At 47.5% G+C, this 13,722-nt stretch overlaps 1 protein-coding gene and 1 pseudogene across 1 annotated transcript; one reads left to right on the top strand and one right to left on the bottom strand.

Moving 5' to 3' along the window:
* Nucleotides 1-333: 333 nt before the first annotated feature.
* LOC143105589 (neurofilament light polypeptide-like) lies at nucleotides 334-3,817 on the bottom strand (annotated as a pseudogene).
* A 1,555-nt stretch (nucleotides 3,818-5,372) lies between these two features.
* On the top strand, nucleotides 5,373-10,061 carry LOC143106794 (uncharacterized). Its single transcript, XM_076271271.1, has 4 exons — nucleotides 5,373-6,380; nucleotides 8,010-8,134; nucleotides 8,261-8,769; nucleotides 8,845-10,061. Exons 1-4 carry the CDS (start codon nucleotides 5,373-5,375, stop codon nucleotides 10,059-10,061), a joined length of 2,859 nt encoding a protein of 952 aa, XP_076127386.1.
* Nucleotides 10,062-13,722: the final 3,661 nt, after the last annotated feature.

The following is a 13,722-nucleotide window of genomic DNA, read 5'->3' as shown; positions in this document are numbered from 1 at the left end:
TGGGGGATTGCTCAGCCTCTTTACACACAGAACAAGAAGTTACACTCTTACTCACAGCTAACAGTTGTTGCGTAGACAAATGAAACCATCACACACACACACACTGGGGGTCCATGCATACACTCAGCACCAGCTCCTGGTAGGGTTCTTGCTTACAGCCACAATGTTGGTTTGCATTTGGAGTTGGACATTCATAATGATGACAGCAGTGTGTGTGTGTGTATGTATGTGTGTGTATTTTTGTGTGCATGTGTGTGTGCACGCGAGTGTTTAGGAGAGATGTGTTGAGATGCCATTCATTAAAGACACATTAAAGGTCTGGATGCATCTGGTCTACTTTTTCTTTGGTTTAGTTTCTGCTTCACTCTTCCTCTCTTCCTCTGGATTCTTCTTGTCCTCTCCTTTGTCCTCCTCCTCTTCTTCATCTCCTCCCTCTTCCTCCTCTCCTCCCTCCTTCTCTCCCTCTTCTCCTTCAGCATCTTCCTCCTCTTCTCCTGCCTCTTCTTCCTCACCACCCGCGTCCTCTGTTGGGGAAAGAAACACAAAGTGCTTTAAACCCAGTCATTCCATGTCATATCATCTCATGGAACTCTCAGACTTAACATGGATGGGGTCTCATGATGATATTTGTTAGTTTGTTCACTCATAAATATAAACACAGAACATGATGAGACTTTTGGTGCTGTGAGGGAATTTACATGTTTAATATATGAGGTCTAATTACATGTTTAATGTATGAGGTCATAGATGAGTGTATGAGATATGTGAATAAAGCACTTATAGATGAGTGTATGTGACATGTGAATAAAGCACTCGTAGATGAATATATGAGATCATTGAATATAACACTCGTAGATGATGTCTGAGGTATGAGAGGATCACTCGTGTGATGCACATGAGATTTTGTCACTCACCCTCTCCTTCTTCCTCCTTCACTTCCTGTGCCTCTTCCTCACCCTCTCCCTCCTCTTCCTCTTTTACGTCTTCATCGCCTTCTTCCTCTTCCTCCTCCCTCCTCTTCCTCCTCCTTCTCCTCCTCTTCTTCCTCTTCCTCCTCCTCCTCCTCCTCCTCCTTCGCTGGGCTGGCCTCGGCCTGTTGAGCCCGGCTGGAGGTTATCAGGTCGTCGCTGAAGAGAGAGGAGCTGAGGAGGCGCGTTCCCAGCAGGTAGGGGGCGCCAGAGCTCAGGCTGGCCTGCACGGAGAAGACGGGCCGGCCAAAGGAGGGTGTGGATGAGATGGTGTGTGAGAAGACGCTGGACATGCCCCCGACTCCACCCACATTGAAGCGTGTCTCCTCCCCCTCCAGCAGCTTCCTGTAGGACAGAGAGAGAGAGAGAGGGAGAGAGAGAGGGAGAAAGAGAGGGAGAGAGAGAGAAAGAGTATGTGTAGGAGAGAAAGAGAGAGGGAGAGAACGTTCAGAAACAGCAGATTTAGAACATTCTCACAAACAAGTTCACAGAGCTTGTGTTTTTCACTGGTTGTTATAACTCTACTAAACACAAAGAGTTTCTTTCCTGATGGACTGTGGTGCATGACTGACCTGTAGGCGGCGATCTCGATGTCCAGACCCATCTTGACGTTGAGCAGGTCCTGATATTCCTTCAGGTAGCGTGCCATCTCATTCTTCATGCTCCTCAGCTCATCTTCCAGCTGGGCAATGATGTCCTGGTGGGGACACAGAGGGGACAAGGATGGACAGAGATGGAGAAGGAGAGAAAGATGGACAGATGGAAATATGACAAAACAGAGAGATAAAGTAACAATAAAGTAAACAAGATGCAGAACTCGTCCTGCACTGAGTTGACCTCTGAAGTCCCCCAATATCACACACACACATGCGCACACACACACACACAAACACACACACACACACAGTAGCAGTACTCGAGTTGTAAAAAAAATCAGGGGGGGGTGGATTGGATTTAACGTTTAGGGACAGATCATTTGTGCTGATGACAGCACATACGGTGGGAGCGGTGTACCCTGTTGATTATTGTTTAAGCACAAATATTCTCCAATGTTTTCTCAGTTAGCCTTTTAAAATGATATCAGATTAGTAAACAGAATGTGCCTTTGCAACACTGGATGAATGGTTGCTGATAATGGGCAATGTAGATATTGCATTAAAGATCAGCCATTTCTTTCTACAACAGTCCAGAACCCTTTTGCAATTTTGTTAGCACATAATGTAAACTGAAAACGGCTGCCCTGATTAAAATAAACAATGCAAATGATCACAGCTGGTATTCTGTCTATGGAGTGGAATAGAAATGTCTAAGTGTCTGCAAACGTTTGACTGGTAGTGTATATCTATTGCAAATTCATCAAAACAATAGCATTATGGTTTTGTTAGAATGAGTAGACAGTCAAGCCTACCGTAGCCTACCGTCAAGTTAGGGGTTTTTGGATAATTCAATATTCGCAAAAACTAAATGTTGAAATAGTGGTAATATTTCCACATTCATTGATAAAATAACGGGATGGGAAGGGGGGATGGCCGTTTTAGAAGGGTGATGATTTTGACCATCTTTATTTCAAAGGGGGATGCCATCTCTCCTCGTCCACCCTCAGCTCAAGTACTGCACAGTAGTCATTCCCAAATCTCTGCAGTCTGCACCTCTTTCCCCACCTGTATGCTGGCATGTCTATCATAGTTATCATGAGGCTCCAGTGGTCCCTACCTGCAAGTTGGCATATCTGCAGTGGTCCCTATCTGCACATCACATGTTAGCATGTACAGTATTTACCACTTCCTAGCTGCACATTAGCATGTCTCTGGCGGTTCATATCTGCATGCTGGCATGTCCTTGTCTGTTCTTACCTGCATGTTGGTGACCTCGGCGCTCTGTCTGTCCTCGGCCTCCTGCAGCTGCTGCTCCAGCGCGTGGTTGAGGCTCTGGCACGCCTGAATCTCCAGGTCGCGGGCTTTCAGCAGACGTCGGAACTCTCCCGCCTCATCGCGGGCCAGACGGATGTCATCGGAGTGGCGGGCCGTGGTCTCGGCCATAGTGCTGACCTTTGAGCGGAACCACTCCTCGGCGGAATGCATGTTCTGCTGCGCCAGGCGTTCGTACTGGCCCCTGATGTCACGCAGCGCGACCGAAAGGTCCGGTTTGGCCACCTCGGTCTCCACGGAAACCTGGGAGCTGTAGCGGAGCTGGGCCTGCAGCTCGGTGATCTCGCCCTCGTGCAGCCGCTTGAGGAAGGCCATCTTGTCCAGCAGCATGTCCAGACGCTTCTCCTCCTCGGCTCGGCCCAGCGCCGCCTCCTCCGCCCCCTTACGCGCCTCCACCAGCCGGCCCTCGGACTCCTGGCGCGTCAGAACCTCGTCCTCGTAGCGGCCCTGCAGCGCCCTCAGGGCCTCCTCCAGCTGCCGCCGGCGCTCCTGCGCGGCCTGACGCTCCTCCCGCGCCTGCTCCACGGCCGCGCGCAGCGCACGCACCTCCTGCTCGTAGATGGAGCGCAGGCAGGTGGGCTCACCATGGCGCTGTCGGAGCGCCTGCAGCTGGGCCTCCAGCGCGCGGTTCTGCAGCTCCAGGTGGTGCACGCGCTCGATGAAGCCGGCGAAGCGGTCGTTCAGCTCCTGCAGCTACGCCTTCTCGGACGTGCGCACGGCCTTCAGCTCCGAGCTCACCTGCGCCGCCTGGCCCAGGTCTAGCTCGCGGCCCGACGACGCGGTCAGCGCGTAGTGGGGGGTGGAGTAGGAGGTGAAGACGGAGCGGGAGCGAGACGGACCCCAATAGCCACCGCTGCTCCGCACCACCACCCTGCGGCGGTGGGAGGAGGGGAAGAAGGGGTCGAAACCGAAAGAAGCCATGACAGCGTCGGGAGATCAGCCGTGCGGGACACCAGAAAGGGAGAAAAGAGCAGAGAGAGATGAACACAGACAGATGTTGAGGGGGTCTGTGCCTTCAGAGCTGCAGTGCAGGTCCCTTTTATAGCTGCAGTTGGGAGGAGACTGAGGCAGGGAGGGGTCTTTACAGACTCTTATCATCATCAGGAGACCAGCCAGAGAGCAGGGAGGGAGGGAGAGGTAGAGACAGAGGGAGGGGAAGAGAGCGAGAGAGGGGATGGAGAGAGGGAGGATGGAGGGAGGAGAGAGGGAGGAGGGAGGGAGGAGGGAGGGAGAGGGAGGAGAGAAAGAAGAGGTCAGTGAGTACAGAGAAGGAGCATTTGGACTTGGAGGAGAGTTTGAGTAATGCGCTGTCCTGCGCTGATGGCTCACTAGCAGTTCACTCTCTCTCCCTCTATCTCCTCTCACCTCTGTGTGTGCATCCTGCATTTTGTCAGCATCTAGTTGTGCATGTGTGTGTGTGTGTGTGTGTGTGTGTGTGTGTGTGTGTGTGTGTGTGTGTGTGTGTGTGTGTGTGTATGACCCCCTGGCTTTGCGTGTTTAGTAAGTATGTGTGTGTGTTTAGTAGGAGTGTGTGTGTGTGTGTGTGTGTGTGTGTGTGTGTGTGTGTGTGTGTGTGTGTGCGTGACCTCATGAGTCCTGTCCCCTTGTGGGTCTGACTCAGCAGGTGCTGCCACCTGTATTGACTCTGCTTCCCCACTGAATACTCCCTGACATCACACCCACACACTGACACTCACAAACACACACACACAGCCATAAACACATGAGCTTGCGGTTTCCATGGGAACAGAATTCAGGGTGTTTCCTCTTCAAAGGTTAACTCATTCATCTCAATGGAGCTGAACCGACCCAAAACTGGCACCAAACTGAACCCCAAGCCAAATTCAGACCCAAACCTGAACCTAACCAACAAGGCTCACGTCAGCCACTCAACCCACACCTGAACCTAACTCAGCCTCCCGCAGCCACAACCCAAACCTGAACCCCAACATTATAATATAATCACTGCTGAACTGCTGCGCACTGCTTAGCCTCACTGACACTAACAACCAGGACACAAATAAATTAAATGTATTTCTAGGATAGGCTACAGGTCAGATTTACTATGTTTATTGTTCATTAATAGGTACATCATACATCATACAATACTGTACATACATCAGTGTGTCATCATTTTTCATTCTGCCTGATAAAATACACATTTTTAAGAGTTGAAAGGGTGACATGTTTTGAGGTTACTAAGTTACTTCCATTCTCGTAGGTGCCTGAAGTAGTTTCCCATTCGCACATTAACAGGCAACCATCAGGAATTGTGTTTATCGCCTCTCCGACCTGAAAAAACCTGCCCTTCATCACCGTATTGATTTATGTAGACACGCAGCTGCGGCTCTATAAATACAGCGGGGCAACAGTCCACTGCATCTCCCACACTCACCGCATTCTCACGCTCGACATCTGGTCAGGACGCACCGACAGACGCACCATCTCCGCAGAGCACGCACACCGGGGCTGCACAATGGATGTAATCGGGGCTCCATCCCGCAGGAGAATGCTCGAGACTCGGAGCATCCGCTCATCCCCACCTGCCAGCCTGAGATCACACTCCTGGTCTCAGCGAAATCCGGGGTCCATGTCCATTTCCTACAAAAGAACTACCAAGATGCCAGCCAGCAGGGCGTACACGACCGCGCCAGACAGCCTGGAACTCTCATCCGCATTCAACGGTGACCACACGCGCAACAACGAGAAGGAACAACTTCAAGGGTTGAATGACCGATTCTCCAGTTATATCGATAAAGTCCGGTATCTGGAAGAACAAAATAACCTGCTGGAGACTGAAATCCAAGAACTCCGGCAGAAAAAGTTCACGCAGTCGCAACTTAGTGATGCTTTCGACCAAGAGCTCGGCGAACTCCGCTCCGCGCTGGAGCAACTGCATAGAGAGAAAGTGCAGATCATTATTGATGCCGATAACGTCGAAGACGACATCCACCGTCTCAAAAACCGCTACGAGGATGAAGCCCGCTTTAGAGAAAAAATCGAGATGTCAATCCGGGAAATGAAGAAGGAAAAAGATGACTCGGATCTGATGAAATTGGATTTGGAGAACAAAGTTCAGTCTCTTCTGGATGAGGCAGACTTCCTGCGCAGTAACCACGAACAAGAGGTCAACGAACTCCTCGCGCAGCTCCAAGAGGCTCAAGTCCCGGTAGACATGCTGGAATACAGTAAAACGGACATCACCTCTGCGCTCCGAGAGATACGCGAGCAGCTGGACGGTCTCTCACCCCAAAACTTGCTGCAGGCGGAAGAGGTGTTCCAGTGCCGCTACGCCAAACTCACGGACGCTGCAGACCAGAACAAGGACGCGATCAAATCTGTCCGCGATGAGATCGCAGATTATCGCCGGCAGCTGCAGGTGAAGAACGTGGAACTGGAGGCTCTCCGCGGCACCAAAGAGTCCCTGGAGAGACAGCTGACTTACATCGAAGACCGGCATAACAACGACTTGGGCAGCTACCAGGTTAGTTTGGGCTGAGTGAAAATAATTGTAACTTCGACACTTTAACATTTAAATATTTAAACATTTATCAGTAAAACACTATCCTGTTGAATCAGTCTGCATATTGAAACGCACAAAATAAAAAAATGCACAGGCAGGGCTGTCGTGGATGCTAAACGGAAGGAAACGCAGTTTATCCACCTCTGAAATATCAGAAATAGAGTGTATCCACCTCTTATTAGAGTTTATCTACCTCTCAAAAGAGTTTATTCATCAATTACAACTTTTAACATTTAAAATTCACACTGTATTATCCACATTCACAATATGTACAATCATCAACACTCTAGGCACCATGTGATTCCACTGGCATTGTTATAAACATTGGACAATAATCTTCACCTTCAATACAAAATTGTTCTGAATGCCTTTAAAAAAATCTGATACCGCATGGCGCAGTCCACCTTATCGTGATCACATAATTCATAGTTTAACAACCTCTTATTTTACCACTACACCCCTGTGTGCATGCATACAATATATGCATATGCATACAATGAAAACAGCATACACTTCAAGAAAGTAAGAAATAGTCATAGTCATAGTAATTTATTTATATATGCAGGAAGTATAAACAAACCAGAGAGCACACCGCTTCTGCCTGTGCTCTTAGAATAGAATAGAATAGAATATACTTTATTGTCATGCCTATGGAATGTTTTATTTTGAGACAAAATTAAATAAATAAATGAAATATGAAATAAATACATAAAATATTAAATATAAATACTATATATTGACATTGACATCCATACGATCTTGCAATGCCCATGAAATAAATAAATATGTCAGTCACCAATCAAGGCGGGACCTAGGCAGGATCTAGCCCCTGATTGTTGCTGCCTGCAGCCTAGCGACCCATCACCTGCCTATAACAACTCTGCCCAGATTCCTGGCCCGTCTGCCGACCCACCACATGCCCCTTGACAACTCCCTTCCCCTGGACAATTCCAACGCTGGAGTATTTGCACTTTCTGTCACTAAATCACGATTAATGCATTATCATACCGGATACGTAATCATCCCACCTCTTGTAACTTTCACCTCAGGTGCTTTAAACACCATGTCCTATTCTCTACACCTGACTATCATATGCATTTGTCATGTATACCGACCTTACTGTCCTGTATTGACCCTAGGCAGATGGGTCAGGCCCTTGTGTCGTGGATCTGCTCGAGGTTTTTTCCTATGTATCTCCAATTCTAGGGAGTTTTCCATCACCCCTGTTACCCATGGGCCTTCTTTCTTTCTTTTCTTCCTTTCCTTTCTTTTCTTTTCTTTTTTCTCTGATTGTCTACATTCTGTAAAGCGCCATGATACATGTGTAATGTTTTGTCGCTCTGTAAGCACAATAAATTGAATTGAATTGAAAAACATCATACTTCGTGGGCATGACGGGCGGTTGCTGTGATGATCGGAATAAAGTTACTCATTGACAGAAGCTAAAAGCTAGTGCTAACAGCGAGAACCTAGGCGTTCTGCGCTAAGATTCTGTTGCTTACTCTTGGCTGAAAGATGTCGGGATGTAAAAGCTAGTGCTTTCGAAAGATTTGTATTGCTGATGAGACTCTTCTCTTTCCCGTCTCCCAGGAGATGATTCATCAGCTGGAGCGGGAGCTGAAGGGCATGAAGGGTGAGATGGGTCACCACCTCAGGGAATACCAGGACCTGCTCAACGTCAAGATGGCCCTGGACGCTGAGATCGCAGCCTACAGGTGAATGACATGTGTTGACATGATTGCAGCCTACAGGTTTTGACATGTGTTGTATACAGGTGAATCTCTTTGCTGAATGATGCAGTGTGTTGCATAGGTGTGTTCACACCTCTTGTGTCTGTGCAGAAAACTACTGGATGGGGAGGAGACTCGCTTCAGGCCATTTTCTGACTCTTTCCCAAGCCCCGCCTTCCCATACTGTCAGCCAATGACCTCCTCTAAAGGGAAGAAAGAAGACAAGAAGGCGGACCTGAACGATGACCTGGCTGCTGTAGTGGAGGAACTCCAGAAGGAGGAGGAGGCCGTGGAGGAAGAGGTGGCTGTCTCCAAGCGACCCAAACTGAGCGCTACTCCCCCTACAGGAGAGGAAGAGGAGGGTGGAGAAGAGGGAGATGAAGAAGGTGAGGGAGAGGAAGAAGAGTCTGAGATTGGGGAAACACAACTGAGCAGTACCAAAGCCCAAAAGGCTGGTGCTGAAGAAGATGAGGAAGAAGATGAAGCGCAGGAGTCAGGAGAGAAAGACAAAAAGAGTGACTCAGAGGGAGAGGAAGGAGAAAAGGCAGGTGACAAGAAAGAGGTGAAGGAGGCAGCAGCACCTGAGCAGAAGCAGGAGGAGAAGGTGGAGGAGATGAAGAGTCCGCCAAAGACTCCTGTCAGTCCCAAAGAGGAGCAGAAGAGTTCTCCTAAGTCTCCTGGCAGCCCCAAAGAAGAGGAGCAGAACAAGGTGCTGAAGAGTCCCCTCAAGGCTCCTGTCAGCCCTAAAGAGGAGGAGCAGAAGAGTCCTCCCAAGTCTCCTGCCAGCCCCAAAGAGGACGTGCAGAAGAGTGCTCCTAAGTCTCCTGGCAGCCCCAAAGAGGAGGAGCAGAAGAGTCCCCCCAAGACACCTAGCAGCCCCAAAGAGGAGGAGCAGAAGAGTCCCCCCAAGACTCCTGGCAGCCCCAAAGAGGAAGAGCAGAAGAGTCCCCCCAAGACACCTAGCAGCCCCAAAGAGGAGGAGCAGAAGAGTCCCCCCAAGACTCCTGGCAGCCCCAAAGAGGAAGAGCAGAAGAGTCCCCCCAAGACACCTAGCAGCCCCAAAGAGGAGGTGCAGGAGAAGGAGCTGAAGAGTCCCCCCAAGACTCCTGGCAGCCCCAAAGAAAAGGAGCTGAAGAGTCCCCCCAAGTCTCCAGGCAGCCCAAAAGAGGAGGAGCTGAAGAGTCCCCCCAAGTCTCCTGGCAGCCCCAAAGAGGAGGTGCAGGAGAAGGAGCTGAAGAGTCCCCCTAAGTCTCCTGGCAGCTCCAAAGAGGAGGAGCAGAAGAGTCCCCCCAAGACTCCTGGCAGCCCCAAAGAGGAGGAGCAGAAGAGTCCCCCCAAGACTGCTGGCAGCCCCAAAGAGGAGGAGCAGAAGAGTCCCCCCAAGACACCTAGCAGCCCCAAAGAGGAGAAGCAGATGAGTCCCCCCAAGACACCTAGCAGCCCCAAAGAGGAGGTGCAGGAGAAGGAGCAGAAGAGTCCACCCAAGACACCTAGCAGCCCCAAAGAGGAGGTGCAGGAGAAGGAGTTGAAGAGTCCCCCCAAGACTCCTGGCAGCCCCAAAGAGGAGGAGCTGAAGAGTCCCCCCAAGTCTCCTGGCAGCCCCAAAGAAGAGGTGCAGAAGAGTCCCCCCAAGTCTCCTGGCAGCCCCAAAGAGGAGGAGCAGAAGAGTCCCCCCAAGACTCCTGGCAGCCCTAAAGAGGAGGAGCAGAAGAGTCCCCCCAAGACACCTAGCAGCCCCAAAGAGGAGGAGGTCCTCACCCGCACTGAAGAAACCATCAGCAATGAAGACCAGGTGGCGGCCAAGCCTGCGAAGAAGAGCAAGCCAGCAGAGGAGGTCAAAGACTCCAAAACCACCGCCAAAAAAGCAGGAAAGACATCTGCTCCAGCCGCTAAAGAATTGAAGGAGAAGTAAACTCAGAGCAGGGCGAGAGTAAACAAAGAGTCAAAACCACTAAGACAAGCTACACAGCAAGAGACTATAACTGCATGTAATGCTGAGGATGGTGAGGGAGATTTGGGCAGTGTCAGGGACAGGAGCTATATGAGCGCTAATATGAAGCCAGAGACACAGTTAGATTTAGAGATAAATCTGAAAGGTGCAAACTCTCCGTCATGTTCCAAAGGTGCGACTCCCTCAAACGTGTCGGCGACCTCCGGTCTGCTCTGACCCCACTGACCTGCCGGCTGTGCTATGCTGCAGACGCTTCCTGCCTTAATCGCACCGCAAGCCTGGTCACTCAGCTGTGAAACATACAAACACAAACACAAACACTGCTGTTTACAAATCCAGAGCAATATGGAAAACCCATTGCCTTAATAAAGCAATACAGATCTTCCCAGCATGGTGTGTGTGTGTCTCTGATAGGGGGATATTTGTGTCTGCACGTGTTCAGTGACCTTTGGGTATCTACTCATTTTTACTAATTCAATTATTATATAACATTGACATAAACAATTTAGTTGACATAACTCTATCCTTTAACAGTGTGGATAATCTAAGTACAATAAAGTTATCATTACTCCAGCAGATCTCACTTCTGTCAAGACTAATTGTAACATCAACTTAAACAAATTAGATGATTTGCTTAACTTTTGTGAGCTTATAAGTGAAAAAAAACGAATTTAACTCATTAATTTAGAGTGACCCTTACATGCCCTAAATAATCTAGTGTGGCCATAAACTGAATGTGATACTGTGATGTTTTACTCAACACCTGATCTAACCAGAAACAAGTATTTAAGTATCCCGTGAGGGAAGTTTGGTCTCTGCATTTATCCCAATCCGTGAATTAGTGAAACACACTCAGCACACAGTGAACACACAGTGAGGTGAAGCACACACTAATCCCGGTGCAGTGAGCTGCCTGCATCAACAGCGGCGCTCGGGGAGTAGCGAGGGGTTTGGTGCCTTGCTCAAGGGCACTTCAGCCGTGCCTACTGGTCGGGGTTTGAACTGGCAACCCTCCGGTTACAGGTACGAAGCGCTAACCAGTAAGCCACAGCTGCCCCAACAAGTAATGGCAAATCCCATACACAGGTGTTATTGTTGATAGATGACATTTATTTTAAGGCCACTTTGTAGTTAAAGGTGCTCTAAGCGATGCCACACGTTTTTTAGGCTAAAACATTTTACTGCAAACATCACCTAACCAACTGCTGTCTGTGTCCTGAATACACTGTAAAAAAATGTGATCTCTGTGGACAGCCCAGGCTCCAAAAACGGCAACAAAAACAACCTGGGCAAACCTAGCCCAAGAAAACATAACAAACTGTTCCAGCAGATCACAGACGAGATGCGCGTTTAGGAGAGTTTCAATTGCATGGGAGCAGCACGGTAGGGAGGGGGAGGAAGTAGCGAGTTAGCTCTCTGTTTTGTTTGAAAGTCAACAGAAGTGATGTTACCCAGCATCGCTTAGAGCACCTTTAAATGTCAGTATTGATGAGTAGCTAGTTTTTATAGGTTATGGGCAAATTTAACTTTCTTGCTTTAATGATTACCAGACTGTAAATGGTACAATATGCAGCAGCCAGACTCCTAAGCACTAAGAAGCAGTGTTGGGCAAGTTACTTCAAAATCATAATGTATTATGTATTACTTATTACTGTCTTTTAAAAGTAATTTGTTACATTATAATATTACTGTCTCTGAATTGTAAGGCATTACACTACTATTGCATTACTTTTAAGTTACTTTCACCAAAATATCTAGAAATATGGATTTGCCATTCTAAATGCAGTTTATTACGCTCAATGCAGCTTGCTCTTCCAATGGAGGGAGATGTGGTTTAGCATAATGAGTGAGCTAGGCTTAAGGCTAACAACAGTAGAATGCAATAGGCGCAGTGCTCATGATGCAATACAAGAAACAATCATAGTCAGAATTTTGTTAAAAACCGACAAAAGGTCAAAGTCTGCTAAATTGTGATAGAAATACTGTAACTTTAAGGCCTAGGCCTACTCATTAAAATCAATAGAGAGCCTACTATATTGTAAATCAAAGCTTAAAGGAACCATATGTAAGATTGTGGCCAAAACTGGTACTACAATCACTTTCTGTATATACACTTTCTGTATATACACTTACTGTAGAGCGGTGTATCCCCTTCCCCTCCCCTCTGACTGGCAGAGTTGGCAACCGGATGACGAAACACTACTGACTTTGTGATTAGTAGATAGGTGGAGGGTGGCGCATTAGGCCAAAACACAACATGACAACATCAACATTAGTTGAGGGCTGCAACTTCACTTTTTAAATGACAATATCCTGGCCAGACTACTGTTGTCAGTGATATAAGTATTTGAAATGAACATATCTTAATGTCTAGTGACATATCAGGGCAATTTTATGATTAATTGAAATAAATTTTTTACATACGGTTCCTTTAATAAAGACATGTCAAGATGGTGGCCTGCTGGCCATTTCGGTGCCCTAAGTGAGTGGCTTTGAGTGAGTGACATTTAAATGATAACTCAAACACTCAAACACCTGTGTGTATTTAAACATTAATTTCTGAAGAAATTATGTTTTACCTATAAATGGTGCACTGTCCTTTAAGAGCATTGATCTTTACGTTGTCATAATGCCCTTTTGCCAGCTCTTGTTTACAAGCCTTATTTGTTTGAGTTACATTGATAGCACAATATTAACAATAATATGCACAATGTTAAGTTGTTTGAAGCAACCTTCATTGCTTTGGAAATGGAAGTATGCAATGACATGTTGCTTCACATTTCGTTTTGCGAATACAAGTGAATTATGAGCCTGGTATCCACCTAGCTATCTGAATGGAATGCGTTTCAGTCGACTCAGCATATCATGTGCTTCATGTAGCCTAAATGCTTGGAAAACGAATGATTGAAGACCCACCAATTCTAGTACTACGTGGTGATTGAGAGAACCCAAAAGGTATCAAACTTGCATGTAACATCGTGTTAGTGCATTTTGACATTGTAAACGTTATTGATGAAGAGTGAAACGCAGTTTGCAATAAAGCTACTATTAATTGGTTACATTTGGGTGCCCCCTCTGTCCTTTGGTGCCCAACGCAAAGTGCGTGATGCGCGTGGTGGGAGCGGTGGCACTGCCAGGCTACACAATCTTTTTCTGCATTTCTATCCCGTTATTCTCTTCAATTCAAGTTCACAGCACAAAGCTAACATGCACAACAGCATAGTTTGTGTTTTATCAAGAATCAAAAAGATTAGCGTGGCACTACTTTAGATGTTTCATTAATTTACTTGTGCTATTTCGCGAGGCATAGAGAGATCTTTCGGTTTCGCACACAAAGTGCACTAACTATTATGTTCTTCATATGTCTCTGACAAGCTGAAAATAATGAGCGTAGGCTTATGTCCATCCCGCAAATAGAGTCCGCCTGCGAGTCTGCTGCAGCAGTCATATTCAACCAGTATCAGGAGATAACGTTCTACTATTTTGCGCTGATTTTTTCTCCTCTGTTGTTCTCCCATGGTGTTTGCGAATATGTATCAAAACAAAACACCACTTAATTTCGGGTTAAATGCATTGTAACGCGCGTTACTGAAGTTTGTACCGAGTAAAATATTACCCAATT

Source organism: Alosa pseudoharengus, unplaced genomic scaffold (assembly GCF_046254945.1).
Source record: "Alosa pseudoharengus isolate Yale_2024_CS ecotype anadromous, Long Island Sound unplaced genomic scaffold, YU_APseudo_1.1 YU_APseudo_1.1_scf_6, whole genome shotgun sequence".
Taxonomy (NCBI): Eukaryota; Metazoa; Chordata; class Actinopteri; order Clupeiformes; family Clupeidae; genus Alosa; species Alosa pseudoharengus.
This window is presented reverse-complemented; position numbering and strand designations above follow the sequence as displayed.

What these genes read in the sequence shown, in the direction of transcription:
- LOC143106794 (XM_076271271.1), top strand. Translation starts at nt 5,373, where the DNA reads ATGGATGTAATCGGGGCTCCATCCCGCAGGAGAATGCTCGAGACTCGG. An exon ending in GCTGAGATCGCAGCCTACAG is followed by an intron (nt 8,135 to 8,260) that starts GTGAATGACATG and finishes GTGTCTGTGCAG; the next exon opens with AAAACTACTGGATGGGGAGG. An exon ending in GAAGGTGGAGGAGATGAAGA is followed by an intron (nt 8,770 to 8,844) that starts GTCCGCCAAAGA and finishes GCCCCAAAGAAG; the next exon opens with AGGAGCAGAACAAGGTGCTG.